This window comes from Taudactylus pleione, unplaced genomic scaffold (assembly GCF_031769625.1).
Source record: "Taudactylus pleione unplaced genomic scaffold, aTauple2 ptg000021l, whole genome shotgun sequence".
NCBI lineage: Eukaryota > Metazoa > Chordata > Amphibia > Anura > Myobatrachidae > Taudactylus > Taudactylus pleione.
The window spans coordinates 15,217,250-15,237,953 of NW_028284423.1; the positions used below are offsets into that span (position 1 = coordinate 15,217,250).

Here is a 20,704-nt window from a genome sequence, read left to right on the forward strand (position 1 = left end):
GGCAATAAAGGGACTCGCAGTCGCAAAGTGAAGAACAAGTAGCATTGGTTGAAAATAAAGATGAGTGAAATTGTGACCATTGAAGCACAAATTAAGTTTTGTAGCATGAGAGGCCGTTTTGCACAGGTGGTAAATGTTTAGTGATAGTATCTTTGTGTTCTTCTCTTACTTCTGTATTCTATGGAAGGCCATTCTGCAATATGGGTATCCATTAGGAGCAAAATAAAAAAAAAAACAAGTAGCACTTTGCTCTTGGAACAAACACAAGAGGTGCATTTTTTTTTTTTTTTTTTGCATGCAGCGAAAATAGTGGCTGCTTTTGCATGTAGCCAAGAAATACTGGGCAGCTTTTTTTACCCTGAAATGTGCCATTGATCTAAGACCCATAAATTCTCAACGATCAATTTCTCTGCACATTTTACTTCTGTGCCACCTGCAGTGCAACATGGTTATGTAAACTCACAAAATTCACAATTATGTTATGAATAGAGCTGTCAATTCACCCTGCCGTGTAGTGTGTTCGGAGTAGGGCTGGGTACACATACTCTAAAAACATGTGAAACATGAAATATGATGTAGTCAAGCTGAATATTTTTAAGAAAATGTTAAAAAACTTCACTCATCTCTAATAGAAAGTTATTTATATATTTATTACCAATTATTTATATAGCGCGCATATGTTCTGTGGCACTTTACACAGAAAATGTGCCCATTCGCATCAGTCCCTGCCCCAGTGGAGCTTACAATCTATATTCCCTATCACATGCTCACACACATACACACTAGGGATGTGCGCCGGACCATTTTTGCCGGATTTGGATTTGGTTCTAATTCGTCGTCCGGCTTTGGATTTGGATTTGGATTTGCCAAACTGCGGTGACTGGCTTTGGATTTGGATTTGGATTTTTTTACAATAATTGACAAAAAAAGCTAAAATCACATAAATTGGTCTTTTTTTTCTTCCTAGAGTATTATTAACCTCAATAACATTAATTTCCAGTCAATTTAGACCATATCACAGCTTATAATATTGTTTTCAACATTATTGGCCAAAGGTTGCAGTGAGCCGACTGGTTACTAAGCGACAAAGCAGCGGCACAACGACACAGACACCACAGTATAAAGCACATCTATGACACATTGCCACACAGCAGTGGCAGAAATGAAAAGTAGTGCACCCACCCAGTGGGGTACGGCCAGCAGAGTCACAGTACTTGTTTACAAAGTGGGCTACGGCCCTAGGAGTCACAGTGCACAATCTTATTCGCATTACACCGCACATAGGGCCTGATTCACATTACACCATAAAGTAGTGTCTCTTATTTATGTTACGACACACAGTAGTGCCCCTTTTACACAATGCCCAAAGTAGTGACCCTTTTACACAATGCCCACAGTAGCGGTGTCCCTTACACAATGTCCCCCAGCAGTGGTGCCCCCTATGCAGTCCCTTTAGTAGTAGGGTCCACTATGCAGTGCCCCCAGTAGAATGCCCCCCAGTAGTATGCCCCCCATTAGCAGGCCCCCCCAGTAGTATGCCCCCCATTAGCATGCCACCCAGTAGTATGCCCCCCATTAGCAGGCCCCCCCAGTAGTATGCCCCCCATTATCATGCCACCCAGTAGTATGCCCCCCAGTAGTATGGCCCCCCCCAGTAGTATGGCCCCCCCAGTAGTAGGCTGCCCCAGTAGCAGGCCCCCCCCAGTAGTAGGCTGCCCCTGTAGTAGCCCCCCCTGTAGTATGGGCCCCCCCTGTATTATGCCCCCCCCTGTAGTAGGCTGCCCCAGTAGCAGGCCCCCCCCAGTAGTATGGCCCCCGCCAGTAGCAGGCCCCTCAGTAGTATGGCCCCCCCAGTAGCAGACCCCCCAGTAGTATAGCCCCCCCCAGTAGCAGGCCCCTCCAGTAGTATAGCCCCCCCAGTAGCAGACCCCCCCCAGTAGCGCCGCCGGCCCTTGCACAAATTAAAAAATAAAAACTTACCTGTATCCCCGCTCCCGCGCCGTCCGCTCTGTCACACGCTGAGGAGGGAGCCGGAAGACGGAGCTCATGTGTGAGCTCCAGCCGGCTCCCTCCGTGCAGCAGCCAATGAGAGTCTGTGTGACTCTCATTGGCTGCTGTAACAAACACACAGCTGCCGCTGGCGGCTGTGTGTCTGTGTCTGTGTAGGGCAGAGCGCTATCACTGCGCTCTGCCCTACACGCGAGGAGACCTGATGTCGGATTCTCTAGTGAGAATCCGACATCAGGCGGCCGCCGTTCGGCCCCGAACGGGGATCCGAGTCAGGCGGTGAACACCCGAACAGGGTTCGGGTGGACTCGGATCCCCAATGTTCGGAGCGGTTCGGATTCCACAGAATCCGAACCGCTCATCTCTAATACACACTAGAGTAAATTTGTGTTGGGAGCCAATTAACCTACCAGTATATTTTTGGAGTGTGGGAGGAAACCGGAGCACCCGGAGGAAACCCACGCAAGCACAGGGAGAATATGCAAACTCCACGCAGTTAGGGCCATAGTGGGAACAGAACCCTCAACCTCAGTGCTGTGAGGTAGTAATGCTAACCATAACACCATCTGTGCTGCCCTGTGCTGGAAGTTTTTGTAAGCTGATAAAAATAAATCAAATGAGATGAAGAAATCACAGTAAAGGGTGATAGCAGAATAACAAGACTGGAAAAAAATTACATAAGAAAAAAACTTTACCGTCTTATTTAATTGCTCTACATCCTGTTTTTTAAATAATTATTGCTTAATCTTGAGAAAAAAATGTGTCCACAGACATGACTTATACAGAAAACATGAGATAATAGTGTTAAATAATCAAATTACCCTAGTAATCCACAGTAATTTGCTCATTTACAATGCTAATCTATTACATAACGGAGATATTATAGCTGAAAATGGAATTATAAACTATGTGTGCTACGACTAACTTAATGTGACTGCCAGGGCTAGTGCACTAAACCACTGAGCACTTCTACCTCTGTATTTAATAATTTTACTCACTACTCTTTCTCAAAGGGCACATGCCAAACTGTTAGGATAATTTTGTGCTACACTCTGAAGTCCTTATTTAATATTCTGTATGAAAAGCAGTGTTACATTTTTACTCTTCAGTTAACTACAACGCTTCTTAATAGATATAAATGATTCATGCTGTGTTAATAAAGCTAATAACTTTTTTATATCTGCCAAAATAACAAGGACATATTTTCCTTGAGCATGTTCAAAAAACCAGCAGCTGAATCACATAGTATTGTAAGGCAAGGCCCTATTAATAATGTGGTTATAGAAGGTGAAGATTGAGAGATTACACTATAGAGTGTATAGATATTAATGGTCCTAATAAATCACACAGTTTTCTTTTTAAACAGCTGTAACCTAGCAACGCAAAACTGATAAATTAACTTTAAAACATAATTTCACATCTGTCCAGAAAAGATTTATGGCTCCTATTTTGTTATGAGAACAGGTAAGCTATCAATTAGGTACTCGATAAACACTGCATTGAGCAATCACTGAAACAGCAGCATAAAATCAAGTTTTCTTGTATTGAATTTTTCAAAACCTCTCCTCTTAAAAGTACTAGTAAGAGGGGAAGAAATATATGATTTTATGAGAAACTACTTCTATAGAACCATTATATATACCACTTTCCTTAGTATTTTCTACCTGCCTTTTTTTCTTAAGTGAAATCCTCATTCCTATCTGCCATTTCTCAGGACACAGCAGGGAGTTCCAGCAGTTCCCATCTATTCTGACTTGAGAAAGGTCTTCACTGAAAGCAAAACAATTGACATAGTGAATCAGAGCGTTATTGCATTCAGAAACACAAAACAGGAGTCTTGTTAGACCATTTGTGAGCATATTTTATGTGCACTCCTTACTTTCTATTAATTGTACACATCCTTTGGTTTATCTATAATAGGTGCAGGGTGTGCAGTGCACATGGACCCCTAAGTGCAGGGGGGGCCCACAATGTACACTCTGCAGCCATGTTTAATACTTACTTTCCAGGAGTGCCCTGTTGGCACTGCAGTAGCACCGCAAATCACAGCGAAAATGGCGCAGCAACCATTTTCCCAAAGATTTGTGTAGGTGCAATAGAGGTGTCTCCGGGACAGGCGCCATGTTACCAAACACCTGCACATGACATAGTCTACTGCAGTCTGGTGCCATAGTCTACTGCACCACAGAGAGGAGGAGGTCCACACAGTGTAGCCTGCACATGGGCCCCCTCCTCTCTTAAAACACCCCTGTACACATCCCAGACAATTACGGAATAACTATTGTAGATCACAGTAACAATTCAAACCAGGGGCAAATTTATTCATTTAAATTAGAGATGTGCGCCGACCCCCGTATTTTGGTTTTGGATCTGGATCTACCCTGGTTTTGGATCTGTACTGGTTTTGCCAAAACCTCACCTCCGTGTTTTGTTTTCGTGATTTGGTTTTGGATCTGTATTTTTTCTTAAAAAATTATAAAAACAGCTAAAATCACATAAAATGGGCCAGTTTTTGTTCCTACAGTATAATTAACCTCAATAACATTTATTTCCAGTAATTTCCAATCAATTTTGACCACCTCACAATATTATTTGCTTAATCTAGTTAAGGCCAAAAGGTTGCATCCAGCTAGCTGGCTGACTAAGCTAAGTGACACAGTGGGTGGCACTAACATGTGGCAGTTCAGTTTCTAATTTCCAACACGGATACAGTGTGTTATATAGTGTGGATTGGATACACCAATAGCGCACTTATTGTGACAGCATTGTCAGCAGAGCGGGGTTGCTGACGGTGTCCTCAGTACATGGAATGACAGTGCTTGCGGTACTGGCAGTATCCTCAGTGAAGGATACCGGTGATGTCAGCAGAGCGGGGGTGCCAGCAGCGTCTTTAGTGCAGGTTTGCTGGCTGTGTCGACAGTGCGGGGGTGCCAGCAGTGTCTTAGTGCATGTTTGCTGGCTGTGTCGGCAATGCGGGGGTGCCAGCAGTGTCTTAGTGCATGTTTGCTGGCTGTGTCGGCAGTGCGGGGGTGCCAGCAGTGTCTTAGTGCATGTCTGCTGACTGTGTCGGCAGTGCGGGGGTGCCAGCGGTGTCTTTAGTGCAGGTTTGCTGGCTGTGTCAGCAGTGCGGGGGTGCCAGTGGTGTCCTCATTGCAGATTTGCTGACTGTGTCAGCAGTGCGGGGGTTGCTGGCGGTGTCCTCAGTGCATGGAAGGGCAGTGCTGGCAGTGTTCTCAGTGAAGGGTACCGGTGGTGTCGGCAGAGCGGGGGTGACAGCGGTGTCCTCAATGCAGGTTTGCTGACTGTGTCGGCAGTGCAGGGGTGTTCTCAATGCAAGGTGCCGGCGGTGTCGGCAGAGTGGGGGTGCCAGCGGTGTCCTCAGTGCAGGTTTGCTGACTGTGTCGGCAGTGTAGGGGTGTTCTCAATGCAGGGTGCCGGCGGTGTCGGCAGAGCAGGGGTGTCAGCGGTGTCCTCCATTCAGGTTTGCTGACTGTGTCGGCAGTGCAGGGGTGCTGGTGGTGTCCTCACTGGGGGAGTGTCGGTAGTGTCGGCAGTGTGGGGGTCACTGACAGTGTCCTCGGTATGTTGGGCAGCAGTGCAGGAGTGTCGGCAGCGGTGGTGTCGGCAGCGGTGGTGTCGGCAATGGGGGATGTTGCCAGTGGGGGTGCTGGTGGGTCCGGTTCTCAGAGGGACCGGACCCGCTCATCTCTAATTTAAATGTTTCCTTTTTTTCTGCAATGACCTTAATTTAGAAACTAAGCAACTCTGGAAAGTAAAGCAACACCTGGATTACTTTTATTACAGAACTTCTTTTTTTCCTGTGAACATTTAAAATATATTGATTCACAGTATATGTGCAGCATACTATCCACATGCCCTGCTGTATATTATGTTTCTAGAATAGATGGAAAAGAAGAAGTAGCTGAAATTAGTGGAGACATTATGGATGATGAGCTGGTATTAGAATTTGGGCCTTTTGTATGATTATAAAAGCTTTGCACAGCCCTGGCAACCATGCTCTGTTTGTAGATCTTATTAATATCCCATCTGCAAAACCAGCTAAATGAAATCTCTTCAAGAAACACACCAATCGATCAGGTGTATAATTGTGGCTATCTTATAATCTGTATAGCATGTATTGTGTCGCCCACGTCACCCATTAACTAGAGAATAAAAAAAACTCCCCACAAAGGACATATTAAAACTAGCTATTCACATGCACTGCATGAAAACAGGTGACAACAATGGTGCTAAATAATGGTGTGTGAGTGTAAGTGGCTTTTTAGAGACTTTTGTTTCTTTAAAAGGAATCTGGAAAACATTGTTCACATCCTGTATCCATCAAGCCATACAAAATATGCTTCCAACCAAGCCCCCATACTAGTGAGGCCATGACCTAAAATCAATAAGTCCCTTTATTAATGGGTCAGTTGCAGACACAGGCAGAGACGGTACAGTACATTCTATACATAATGCTTATTGGATTCTATTGGTAGGAGTATGTATGATTATATGAAATACTGTATGCAAATATGGGCTTGACAAATACCAGGATCCATGGATATGGAATTTAACATTTTCCTACTTACCATCTAAACTTTATAGTACCTTGTCAATGAATGGGCAGTAGTATATTAGCAATTTGCATGTTTTTGCTCCTATATTGATCTTAATAATTCTCAACCACTTTCAAGATGTCCTTTGTGTATACAGATATGCATACACCAAAGGGATTCTATTCTACAGAATACATGTACATCACTAGTTAAAAATTCTATATCTGAGAAAAAGATGTAATGCAAGGTTCACTTCCAGACTTACTATAAAAGCTTATAGAATCAAGGCCAAAGTATTTATTGAACTTGAAATTTGTTCAGGATACTTCATGATTCAAGTACAAGAACATAATATGTTTACTAGACATATTTCTTATGCTCAGAAGTGCAACTAAACACGAGCAGCTGTGCAAATCTTAACCTTTATTATTGTTATTTAAGATCAAGTGCTAACATTCTGGTAGTTGCCTGCTCTGTATTGCATTGGAAACACAAAAATAATTGCATACAGTAATAGCTTTATGTTAGTGCAATTTCTGCATTCCCTATGAGATATTAAATCAGGCCATATGTTTTAGTGTTTATATTAACTTTAGTATAACTGCAAATTCAAAAATGATGTTTGTGTTTAAATTTTTATTTCACGCCTAACAAGTGTGGTACTGTTTATGTTGATTATACCGCTTAGCTGAACAAAATAAATGGATAGAATTTCACAGCAGGGAATACACTATTTTTATTGTAATATTGTCCATCCAGTTCTTTATTTCACAGTTAAGTCTGTATAATGATTTGTATTAGTCCCATGTATGTGTTACTTTCCAATAGAGCACAGTGCATACAACATATAATAGGGAACAATGGAATCGGTATGACATACAGCCAGACTATAGCTCGGCGGATGTAATACCGATGCCGGAAGGCAGAAGAATGAAGATCCCAACAGGGTAAGTATTTAAGCTATCCCTAACCCTTTCCCCCCCTAACCCTAACCTCCCCCTTAGTGCCAAACCCTTAGCTCTCGCCAGGGGTGCCTAAACCTAACCCTCCCTCCCGCACCCTAAACCTAACCCTCCCAGGTGGGTGCCTGACCCTAACCCCCCCTTTCCCCTAGCCTAACCCTAAGTCCCCCCTGGAGACGCTAAACCTAACCCCCCGTGCTGCTATCTGCTCCTGACGCCCGGCTTACCTGGGATCGGTATGCCGGTCATCAGGATTTCAGCATGGGGCTAATGATAGGCATCAGTATTAAGATTTCGACCGCCGGCTTCCTGACCGCATACTGGAACAATTCCATTTTTTTTTTACATCATTAAATTTTGTATTGAGAACTGTGGAGACTCATAATAATAATATAATTATTTTGGACCTGTTCCATTACATATAAGTGCCAAGAAAACAACTTCATTATAGGAGATGAAGAGGAAGTAAAGTAAGGGACCTCAAATGTATCCAAATAAATAAATTATACCTTCTCTCTAAGGAATAAGCTGAGAAACCCGGTAGGGTCTGTTAAATTGTGACTCCAAGTGACCTTCAAGGGTGACTCCCGGCAGCATCAGCATGTGTGAAAGGAGTGCCTTTAATTCATCAACGGTGGCACACTACCTCCCTGATCAGCATTTCCTCTACAAGCTGTACCACTTGGCTGCATTAAGGAGGCTGAGCAGCTCACTAGTTGTGGAATACAGACTTTAATTAAGGAGGTTGAGTAGGTGCAGCCACACATGCATATTTGACAGTACAGGTTGAGTCTCCCATATCCAAAATGCTTGGGACCAGGGGTATTTTGGATAACGGAATATTCCGTATTTTGGAATATTTGCATATCATAATGAAATATCTTGGGAATGGGGTCCAAATATACACACAGAATGCATTTATGTATTATATACACCTTAAACACACAGCCTGCAGGTCATTTTATACAGTATTTTCAATAATTTTGTGACTCAAGCAAAGTGTGTGTACAGAAATGAAATTAATTTATGTTTCATATACACCTTATACACACAGCCTGAAGGTAATTTTATACAATATTTGTAATAATTTGTGCCTTAGACAAAGTTTGTGTACATTGAACCATCAAAAATCAAAGGTTTCATTATCTCAGTCATGCCAAAATTATTCTGTATATTGTAATATTCCGTATTTCGGAATATTTGGATATGGGAGACTCAACCTGTATTACTAACATAAACTCTGGATCGCTTGAAGTGCCATTTGGCACATTACAAGCAAAAGGTAATAGTGCTTAAAAACACACTCTTTCTAATGTACTGACTGGCCATGGATCACATGTGACTTTTTATGCTATTAAGTATAAACAACATTGTTCTACACACAGAATCAATCTGATGAATCAAATGAGCCTTATACCTCTATTACCAGGATTCTTCCAGGATTAAGGGTTACCTTAAAGGCATAGAACACTAACGTCCTTATGTATATATATATATATATATATATGTTTTGAGTTCTCATCTGTACACTTTGGAGCTCGGTACACTCCGGCTACATAGTTACAGTCCTAAGTGGGGTGAACATATTGTAGGCAATGGAGGAGGTGCCCTTTCAGAGCTGGAGCCTGGCGGCAGGCGCCTCCATTGTCTCCCATAGTTCTGCCCCTGCCACTATGCTACCAATATAATTGACACCATAAGAACCATAAAAATTAGTTATAAATGGTAATAGTGTTTCCTTTTCAAAACAATTTGCATTTAAAATGGGGATGGCGCTCCAGTGTATACAAATACAGACTTTTAATGAAGTATTTGAAAAAAAAAAAATATGTGTTTGTGACTCACACTGTGCTATGTAGGAGCACAAAACCAGCTCTTCCTTGAAACCGCCAGCCGGCATCCATGACAATGCTGCAAACACAGCTGCAGGGTCCTGGCTAAGGGTTGGGTATGGAGTGCCGGTGTTTGGAATCCCAGTGGTCAGAATCTTGACACCAGCATCCCAACACAGTTACTGTAGGATACTGACACCTGTCGGTAAGTATCCTAGTCCTACCTGTAACCCTACCCCTAATCGTCTCTCCCCACACCCTAAACCTAACCTCCATACCTAGTGCCTAAACCTCCCCCCCTAGTACCTAACCCTAACCCCCTCCCTAGTCCCTAACCCTCCCCCCCTAGTGCCTAACCCTAACCCTCCCACTAGTATCTAACCCTATCCCTTAACCCTAACCCTCCCACTAAATCCACTACTTACTCTTGGGATGTCAGCGATTGGGATGCCACGCCGGGATTCTGACTGGTGTCGGGGTTCCATCACCAGCATTCTGAGCACCGTCATCATAACAGCCATGATTTTAACTACCCCCCTGGCTAAGGTGGCTATCAGATACTCATTCCCCTGGTAAATAACAGGGAATCAGACAAGACCCAGCAGCACACAACGCAGGGGTCTATCTGCACCCGCTCGCATCCATCACCCAGCAACACTCAGCTGTATCACTGAATGAGCTGTATACACAGTGCATGCTAGTGGGTGTAGTTCTGCCTCCATGCACTGAATGTGGAAACTGCACATACAGTACTACAAATCCCATGGGAACTGGCTCCCAGCAATAGTTGTGATGTAATACACTGCTGCTGGGAGCCAGCCAGGTTGGGGAAATATCTGTGGCACTGTGGGGGCCCCCAATGTGTGAGAGCCCCATGGGCAACCTCCCCGTCCACGCCCCCTCCATAATCTGGCCCTGCCCTGTCTGCACTGGTCCAGAAGTGACATCTACCTTTGTATAAAAAAAAGAATGTATGAAAAGGGTGAGGAGAGAGTGTTTATATCCCTATATGTCCCCCACAGTACAACATAGAAAAATGTAGTCCCTTTGAAATTATGTGCCCCCGTAGAAGTTATAGCCTGATAACCAGACAGAAAAGACTGCACTACAGAAACATATAACTACTGTAACTTCCAATATTTAAAGGGCAGCCTTAGACAGAGAGCAATTTCTCTTTTAAATGATGATGCCCCTTAGTACATATTGTCTGGTGTACATAGATAAGCTAGGGAACCAATATGGCCTATCTCCACCATATGGGCATGAATATACGTGGGAACACTACTGTTTGAAAGAGGGGAGACCCCCCTTTCATGCAGTTTGCCTACTTAGCAATTATTGTCTGGTGCTCAACACCTCAGATGTCCAATGTTCACACAGGTTAATCTTCAACCTTGGTCTTCGGGTGCAGCAGGATGCCGGCATCGGGATTTTGACCGTCGGGATCCCGAGCACCGGCATCCCGTACCCAACCCTTCTGAGGTCCCGTCGTTCTGCATTCACTTTTCGATATAGGCAGAGCATGGCATCACACTACATATAGCTGTACTTTGTTCTGACTGTGTGCTCTATGTATAACCATGACTCTTAGAGACTTGTGGCCTTGGACAGACTGCTAGGAACCAAAACTTTGATGGTAATTTATTTTCTAAGCTCAGTTTTGTTAGGAATATGTGCCTGAAAGATTTTATGTATGTGCTATATGTAGATCTGTAACTAGTTTATTGTTTACTACTCAAAGTGCTATTACTACATGGTATAAGATTAAATGCTTTTGAATGCCAATGATGAAAGAGATTTGTCTTACCTTAACCTCAGAGTTTTGTGACTTTTTAGTACAGTACACTGCAATCTATTTTATTTTTTACTTTGTACAAAGCAAATACAATATGTAATGATATTTTACCAACCTGAGCAAGTGTGCTCAGATACCTTTATAATGTCAGTGCTATGGCCTCTTGTATGTCTGTTTGAGGAAATAAATATTCAAACATGAAGAACGCTATAGGGAGCTGTATTAATAATTACAATAGGAGAATGTTTTATGGGTTATCAGACAAAGAGAGCACTGCTGTGCCCTTTATCATAACAGCACTGACAGTATTTAGGCTACGCTCACTTCTTCACAAGTCTTGTTTGTCACATCCTGAGCCAACTCCTGCCCAGTTAGGTGCTTGGCACACATCAGATTTTTGATTTACAACCTTATCTAATCTACAGTGGGAAGGAACCAATAATATATTTTCTTTCTGAATCACAAATTGGGCAGCCTCTTATTCCTATTGACAGAATTGCTGACTTCTCTCTATCTTAGGTGCTCCGTTTATTGCTTGGTGTAAAATGTAAATACTGACAACTCCCTAAGGTCTGACCTGCTGCAAGTAAAATTTATGTAATATTGTGGATTATAAATGTAGTCATCATACTCTAATGTTTTATAGTCACACACTGCTGGCCTGGTTAGAATTCAGTGGCAATAAATGACTTCAACGTGTTGTCTTCAAGAGATTTGAAGGCCATTGCGCCCCATTCTACTCAATACTTTGCGTGTCATGTTATAATTTCCTTTGGAGAATGTCTTGTTAAAATGACAGCGAAGGACAATACTTAATGCTCGAGTTTAAAAAGTGAAAACTTGCAGAGAAAAAGCTCACTCCTCAAGCAATATTACAATATACCATGAATTTATAGAAGGGTGATTGTATGGGAAGCAATAATTGAGGATTTCGGCATTAAAGTGGGAATACCTGATCTTCTTACCAGGCAAGAAATAAGTTTCACAGCCCTGAATATACAGTATTTCTTTATCGCTATCAAATCTCTGCATCATTCATCTTCTTTGATCTGATAATTTCCTATAATACAATTGTAAAACCTAGAAATTAGATACGTAAGTAGGAACTGTACAGTCAGCAATGTAACTTTATCCTTGTAGATAATACCTTTAAGAATTCAAAGTATTGAAAATAATATTTTAAGAAAGCGGTATTGGGTTGGGAAGACCCAAGAGAATCCAGTCATGTGGGCCAATCATCTATTGTATGGATATTATTGTGGCATATTGTAATATATGGTAAATATAAGCGTCAGACCCATCTAGTCACTTGGATGTGCCACAGACTCTATACCTTTTACTCAGCAAATAACTGTACACACAAGACAAATCAGATCACAGAGAGACTACAAAATTACACAAGATGTTAATTTCAGACAAAATTGCAAAACCTATCATCAGTTCAAGTTGTCTGAAAATCAAAATCTAAAATATTACATAGCAGATTTTTTTTCCAAATAATAGATTTAGGACTTTAATAATATTTATATTGTAAGTATTATTCAACAGTAAAACACCACACTGCAGCCTAGGATTATTGAGTAGACCAGGGGTTCCCAACCACGGTCCTAAAGGCACACTAACAGTTCAGGTTTTAGGGATAGCCAAACCTCAGCACAAGTCACTTAATTAGCACCTCAGTTATTTTGATTTAACCAACTGTGCACAATCATGGATATCACTAAAACCAGGACTGTTAGTGTGCCTTGAGGACCAAGGTTGGGAATCACTGGAGTAAAGCTATCTAAATTGCCCTGTGCTTTCCCTAGTGGCCAACCATGGATCAAGCACAGGTTTTCTAACAGAGAGAAAGCCAGAGATGCAGGGATATATTTACAGTGCGGGTTTTTATAAGTGGAGATGTTGCCCACAGCAACTAATCAGATTCTAGCTGGTGCTAGATAAATGTTAAGTAGAATCTGATTGGTTGCTATGGCAACATCTCTTCTAAAAATCAGCACTTTAGTAAATATACCCCGCAAAGTCATAAATCAAACTCGCACAGAACAAATTATGTGAAATCTCATCAGTGCAAGATATGGATAATTTTGCTTTGTAGAATTTGGAGAGTGCATAAACAGTGTCCTGTTTCCAAATGATAAATGTTGACATTCTGCATATAATTCGTAAAAAAAATTGCATGCATAAATATCTAAAATAATTAAACTTTAAGCATCCCTCTCCCCATCTCACCACCTCTTTGCAATTTTTCAAACGGACTCTCTTGACCCACTACTTCATCAAAGCCTTCCAGCTTATCATCCTAACTTGCTGCTACATGCTCCTTCCGCCTCGTCTACCCCTTCTGTGTCAATCCTATTTGTCTGTCCCTCCCTTTTAGAATGTAAGCTCTTACGAGCAGGGCCCTCTACCCTCTTGTGATTCTCCCTACTTTAGTTTCATCTATTTCTTACTTACCACTAGGGCACCTAACACTTGGTTGCTTATGCTCTGTTGCTTATCTGGGGGTTATGTAGCAATGTATATTATCCGTGTCCTGGTCGTGTATTATATTGTTCTGTAAGTCACTGGTCAACAATTTGTTTATGTACTTTCTAAGGTGCTGCGGAACACTTGTGGCGCCATATAAATAAATGATAATAATAATAATAATAATAATAATAACATCTGATTACCATTAAACAACAACTATTTTTCATACTCTAATATGTATATTTTTCTATCTTTACAGAACATCTAAAGGAAGAATTAGAAGAATATATGTCATATTATTCTAAGGTCAGAATTGTGCGTACTAAGAAACGTGAAGGACTAATCCGTACCAGGCTGCTAGGAGCATCGGTGGCTAAAGGAGAAGTGTTAACTTTTCTGGACTCTCATTGTGAAGTAAATGTGAACTGGCTCCCACCATTACTGAGTAGGTATCACATTTGCAAACTGTCAATAAATATATGTACAGCATTATAATGTATACATACAGGGCTCTATTTTTAACATTATTTTTACTAAAATAAAGTGAAAAAGGGTGTTTTTACACCCTTTTCACATTATTTTAGTTTCACCTAAAGTTACTAAAGGGCATTTGGAGTAGAATTCGTAAAATTCTACTCCAAGTCCTAATTACTACTTATTTTTAGTAAGCAGATCACATCTGCGGTCAAGGGGCAGGGCTTAGTGCCAGGGGGCAGGACATTGACTGTTGGCACATGTGTCGGCACTTGTCACAATATTTTTTGCGACAATATCGTGATAATTCTGCGGAGGGGATTCACAGGGACAGAGCTTTATCACAAGCTCTGTCCCTGCAAGAGATTTGTAGTAAATCCCTGTGATATTGCCTGAATTCGCAATGCAAATTCAGTCAGTAATATCACACTACAATCTGCATTACAAATGCGGATTGTAGTAAATAGAGCCCATAGAATCCTCAATACAATCCAATACAGTAACAGTACTTAATCTCACATATATCCACAACAACATCATGTACAATCTATTTTGATGCCTATACATGTATTATTATATATGTTAAAATCATTGGCGTGCACAGGAGACAGCACAGGGGATGCCGCAATGGGACATTCTCCACGCCATCATGGACAACTCTTTCCCCCCTCCTGGAAATAGACAACTTACTTGGGTGACCTGGGCGATGAGTAGTGTATTTTCCAGGCATGGGGTAGGTAGTCCTTGATGCATTGGTGCTGAGGTCTCTTTGAGACACCCCGTGTGCTGGTTTCTGTGCACAACACTGGTCAGTAAATGTTTATAGAGAATTGTCCATTGTGAGAATAAATGTGCAAATTATGAGCACTATTATTTACTATACATTTTCCTCAAACCTTATTCTATCATGTAAATTAAATAAAAAATGTATTTACAGAAAATGTTGGGATTATATGAATCAAGTTGTGAAATATATCAACACATATACATGTTAGAAACAGATGGAGGCAGACTTTGACTCTCTTGAAGGTAATGAATCTATAATACATGCTCTGTAGTGATTACAAAATGATTGTTATAACGGAATACATACGGGAGAAGGGCAGTCGGGATGTCGGCTGTCAGAAGACCAACAGCGGCATCCTGATGCTCAGAATCCCGAAAGGGGCTCGGTAAGTATCCTAACCCTACCCCCTTCACCTACTAACCCCCACTTCCAGCATCCTAACCCTAACCCTTCTCTCCCCGCTGCCTATCCTTAACCGTTAGTGCCTAAACCTAACCCTCCCCCTTCGTGCCTAAACCTAACCCCCCCCAGTGGTGCCTAAATATAACCCCCCTGCCCACAGCCTAACCCTCCCCCAGTGGTGCCTAAACCTAACCCTCAACCCGGCGGCCTAAACCTAGCCCACCCTGCTCTACTTACATTTGGGATGCCGGCTGTTGGGAATCAGGCTTCGGCATCTTAAATGAAGTCTGGATTCTGGCGCAGGTATTCTGGTGGCGGGTCAGGATTCCTTCTGGCCGCAGGTTGTGATTCCAGCTCCGGGAGTTTGAACCCCAGCATCCCGATCACCTGCAACTTAACTACATCCGGTTATAACAGTTACACGGGGAGGATAAATAACTTTTTCCAGTTTCACAATCAACTAATGTTCTCTAACTTTTAATTATTTCACAATGTAACACTCCACCACTCTACAATGCCCTCATTTTTCTAAAGAGTATCAGTTTCAATGAATGCTATTGAGGATCAAATGTTAAAATGTTCTGGGAAGTGTTCTTTTTAAGCAGTAAAATAATTATTCGGAAGAGTTAAAAGATGAATTGAAACTGTGAGCCTGTCATCCATTGCAAGCTACAAACAATATGGTTGGAGGAAGTTTTGGTTGTGAGAACAGTCTCCATTTAATGAGTTTTTTTCCTGGCTGAAAATAATACCAGATGCTGCCTTGGCTGCACACTGTGCGTTATTGAACCTAATTTTAATTTTTAGTTATTACATTCTGCAAACAATTGACAATAAAGAGTGAGATTCTGGTGGCCATGCCAGACAGGTGGAGTGTTATACTTTTTGCCTAGGACTGGAGCATCACAGAGAAGGAAGACAGCAGCTACACACAGTACTCCGAATACTAAACTGAAACTGAGCTAGAGACATGTTCATAATGGTACTACAGTATATATGACTCTTTCAAAGCGATCTTCAGTTTTCCAAACTGCCTTTCCCATTAGGCTATAGTTATGCCTTCTGCTTCCTCTCACATCCATTATCTTTAATATGGGAGTCAATGTTTTGAAAACATCACTAATGCATCTGCAGTATAATGTATATACAGTAGGTAATATAATATACACATAACACAATAGGCACTATCATATGGAATTTGTAAATGTACATTGACAGCATTCATCTAACATCATAGGATTCACATCCCAGCATAAATAACTGTCCGTGATTTTTGGCAAATGACAAAGTGGTGAAAGGAAATAGCCCACATGTCGAGCCATTTGCTAGGGAGAATCCATTTTGAGCCCTGATACAGGTAACTGTACATTGCCGTAGCTGTAACAGAAATAAACAAGAGTTGGTATATGAGGAAAAATATTGTATTGGCAAACAATGAAAAGAAGCAGCTGTTAAGACAACCTTGTACAGCTCCTGGAGCAGTCACTTAGTCACTTAGTTGTCTAGGATAAAACGCACAAAAAATATTATCTTCTTAAAGAACTACCAAATCTAAAATCAGGATGTCTTATATAAAAGTGCTACTAATGACATTCACATAACAAAATATTCCCCTTCTAAGGCAAATTGAATAATAAATTGCAGTTTGTTTTAGTTTTCCAGATGAATTGGGATTTTTGAGAATAAATAGTTACATTTGCTGGACACATATTATAAAGCTAACTTTCTAAGGGGCCTATTTATCAAGTGTTCACACCGTTTTCACATTATTTTAGTATCACATAACTTAATTAAAGGGCAATTGGAAGTAGTTTTCGTGAAAAAAATTACTCTATGCCCTTTAATTTGCATATTTTTAGTATGCAAATTGCAATTTCCATACATGTAATGGGAAATGTGAACCGCCTAAGATTTAATAAAAATAGATTCTAAAAACATAAGCTGGAAAGCCCTGTGATAATAACGCAATATACAGATGGCATTATCAGGGCTTTCCCCAAAGTCCCCCAACGCCTGCTCTGCTCTGACAGGCAGAGTAGAGACAGGAGCCGGCCCCTGTAATGAGCTTTGTGGGCTAAATAGACCACAAGCTCACCACTGGAAAAAAAATAGTTAGAAAAAAAAAAATTATCTGCTTCCAGGTAATCGATCAGTGAATGATGATCGGTAAGCTCTTGTACTGCACTGTGACCATGGTCAGCTGTGCTGTAAACCTGCATCTCAGTTTACAGCATCAGCTGACCGGAGTCATAGTGCAGGACAGGGACAGAATGGGGCTCCAGACCAGCCTTGGCATGAGTGCACCAAAAGGGGCATGGCCTTGTCTGACGGTACGTGGACTTGTGGCAAGGGGTGTGGTTTTTCCGTGTGGAGGCTTGGTCCCGCCACACACCCCTGTCTCTCAGTATCCAGGCTGAGCAGTGCGCTGGGAAGTAGAGCTGCTCGGCCAGGGTTTCTATACGTAGCAGCCCATCATGCCATCAGCCCTTCTGGCATTTGCCAGAAATGCCAGATGGCCAGTCCGGCCCTGGTGCAGGAGGAGCCTGGAGATCAGCTGACTGGAGGAAAGAACTCACCGATCACCGGGCAAGTAAGTGCTAGCACTGGGGCAAGAGGGTAGGGGGGATGGGGGGGGGTCGTACTAGCTAGAAGGCGCATGTGCAGAGACATCTCACCATATTTGTTTTCGAAAAATACTGTGAGAAGTCTGTGGTGAGGCTTTATCGCACGCTACGTATGTCCCGGCATGAGGATGTTGATACTTTTGTGTGATAACTTTGCGATAATAATCATTATCATCACTGGATAACCGCAATAAAATTGCGGATTTTGATAAATAGGGCCCTAAGTGACTGGGGGTCTTCAAGTCAATACAATAAAACCCTCACATAATGTATCAAGCTTTGGAGAAAGATAAAGTGGAGAGTGATATTACCAACCAGTCATCTTCTAACTGCCATTTTCCAGCACAGCTTGTAATCCGATTGGTTTATCTTTCTCTCCAACGGGTTTATTTACTAAGGGGTCGATTTACTAAGCTGTGTTAGGAGATAAAGTGAACGGTGATAAGGTACAAGCTAATCAGCTCCTAACTGCCATTTTTCAAACACAGCCTACGAGATGGCAGTTAGGAGCTGATTGGCTGGTACCTTATCACCATCCACTTTATCTCCTAACATTGCTTAGTAAATAGACCCCTAAGTGTCGAGTTCAAAAACCCAATGCTTACGATTGTGTTTATGCCTGAAATTTTAAAAGGGCAATGATATTACTAGCAGAATGCGACTAGTAAAAGCACTGCTCTTTTAAATTTCCGACATAAACATGATCTGGTGTTAGCACCCAAGGCTTCATAAATAAGTCCCCAAAGCTTGATACATCTCCCCACTGTATCTTATTTGCTAGTGAAAATTCATATAGAAGAGGTGATATAAAAAAACATTGTTTCTAGTGTCACCATACCAACGACTATTGTTACTATCATTTGCTAGTGCTGCGGCAGTTTGTGAAATGTATCTTGTTTCATTCACATGTTTATTCACGGTAAAAGCATTGAGGAAGACTGTACAGACATCTATTCAAGTTGCGTTCATCTACATTTACACCAATGTAAAAAAGGTGAAAAGAAAACACCATTGTGAACCTTCATGGCTGTATTTTCTTATTTTTATAAATAATACACTATTTTAATTGCATAGATCAATTATATTAAGGAGTGTCCCTTTGACATATTTAATCAAAATTGTGTTCACAGAAAAAAAGTACAATCTTTAGCCCAGATAATAATGTAGAAATTGGAGAATGTACTATATCTATAATTGAATCCAATATAACTATGGGCCTGATTCAGCAAGGATCACAGTTGCTAATACGCACTCAATCGGATGATTGTTGCTTACCGCACATGCGTAAGCATCACAGTGCGCATGCACGAACTAGCCATTGTGTTCTGGACTGCGATCGCAGTGCCCTTTGCAGACCCATCAAAGAGTGATTGAAAGGAAGTACCATTTGTGAGTGTTGACAGGGGGGGGGGGTTTGGAGAAATCCAGGCGTGCCAGTGCGTTTGAATGCCGTTGCATGGATGTGCATACATACATTATCCACTGTGATGCCGTACTCAGCCTGAGGTCCCATAGTGTGCACTGAAGTTAGCAATTTCTGAGTAAGGTCAGAGCTAGTGCAAATGTGCGTGAGGTGAGATGTTACTCGATTGTACAGATGTTTTCACAGTCTTGCTAAACATAAGTATAAACTAATTTATTCTACCCCCTGATCCTAACCCTCCCTTAGGGGTGCCTAACCCTAACCTCCCCCCAAGTGCCTAACCCTAATCCCTTCTCTAAGTGCCTAAACCTAACCCCCCTTTTTTTCTGCCGCCTAAACCTTAGTCCCCAGGGGGGTGCCTAACTCTAATCTCCCCCCGTGGGTGCCAAACCATAACCCCCCCTTCCCCTAGCCCGACCCTAACCTCCCCCCGGGAGCCCTAAACCTAACCCTCCCCCGCCCCACGGCTGTCCGTGCCCGGCGCCTGGCATCCCTTCGATCGGGATGCCGGGCACCGGTCTCCCGGCATAGGTAAAATGACAGGTGTTGACATTTTGACGCCTGTCATTTAACCCTTGCCGGGATTCAGCAGTCGGGAAGCTGGCGGTCGGCATTGCATCCACCGGCTTCCCGACTGTTTCCACATTATGGATGTGTGTAAGGTAAAGTGGGCGCCCTTACGTAGTGCTGCAGCAGGATAGCGATCGCAATGAATTAGCATACTATCGCAGTTGAGCTGCGTGCATAGTCGCAGCGTCGATCGCAATAGCGATCCTTGCTGAATCAGGCCCTATGTGAATAAGTTTAATGTGAGAAGGAGAAGGAGGAGGAGGAAAACATATTCTGAAAGCAATAATGTATAATGTAAAATAGAAAACTGGCCAAATACATGGGGCTAAATTTACTATGGGCACTTTTCAAAGCTACAACATCTTCAGCGGGTTTGACTGCTGGATTTAAAGGGGAAATTATATTCAGTACATAAAACACTTAGTTTTGCATAGAATATAATTGCCCCTTTAAATCTGCCTTTTTAAAGTATTTAAATGGGCTTGTTTGCAATGAGAGAAAAGTGTTCTATTGATTTCATAGGAAGGCAGTTTCCTTTTAAAAATTTCCTAGGTTCGAGGTTATTGCTATTCTATGCCATTGTAATCATTGGGAAATTTAGAGCTTTACTCCATCTGTTTATGTATGGCGAGGAAACATATAGTACAGTACTGTAGGTGTACTATAGGAGACTGTTTGGTTAGTATTGTCTGCAAAACTCTTGAACAGTTATTTTACAAATATGGTTATTGAAATGTCAGTTTTAAAGACTTCATTGCCTTCATGACAGCCTTAATAGTTAGGTGCCTGCATTGTTTGAA

The 20,704-nt window shown here is 41.9% G+C and overlaps 1 protein-coding gene across 1 annotated transcript in view; it reads left to right on the top strand.

The window, feature by feature from the left end:
* GALNTL6 (polypeptide N-acetylgalactosaminyltransferase like 6) overlaps positions 1 to 20,704 on the top strand; it is a 1,410,303-nt gene that overhangs the window by 1,031,467 nt on the left and 358,132 nt on the right. Inside the window, exon 5 of the mRNA XM_088448140.1 lies at positions 13,884 to 14,069. Coding sequence (XP_088304266.1) covers positions 13,884 to 14,069 — 186 coding nt within the window. The remainder of the gene's footprint in view (positions 1 to 13,883; positions 14,070 to 20,704) is intronic.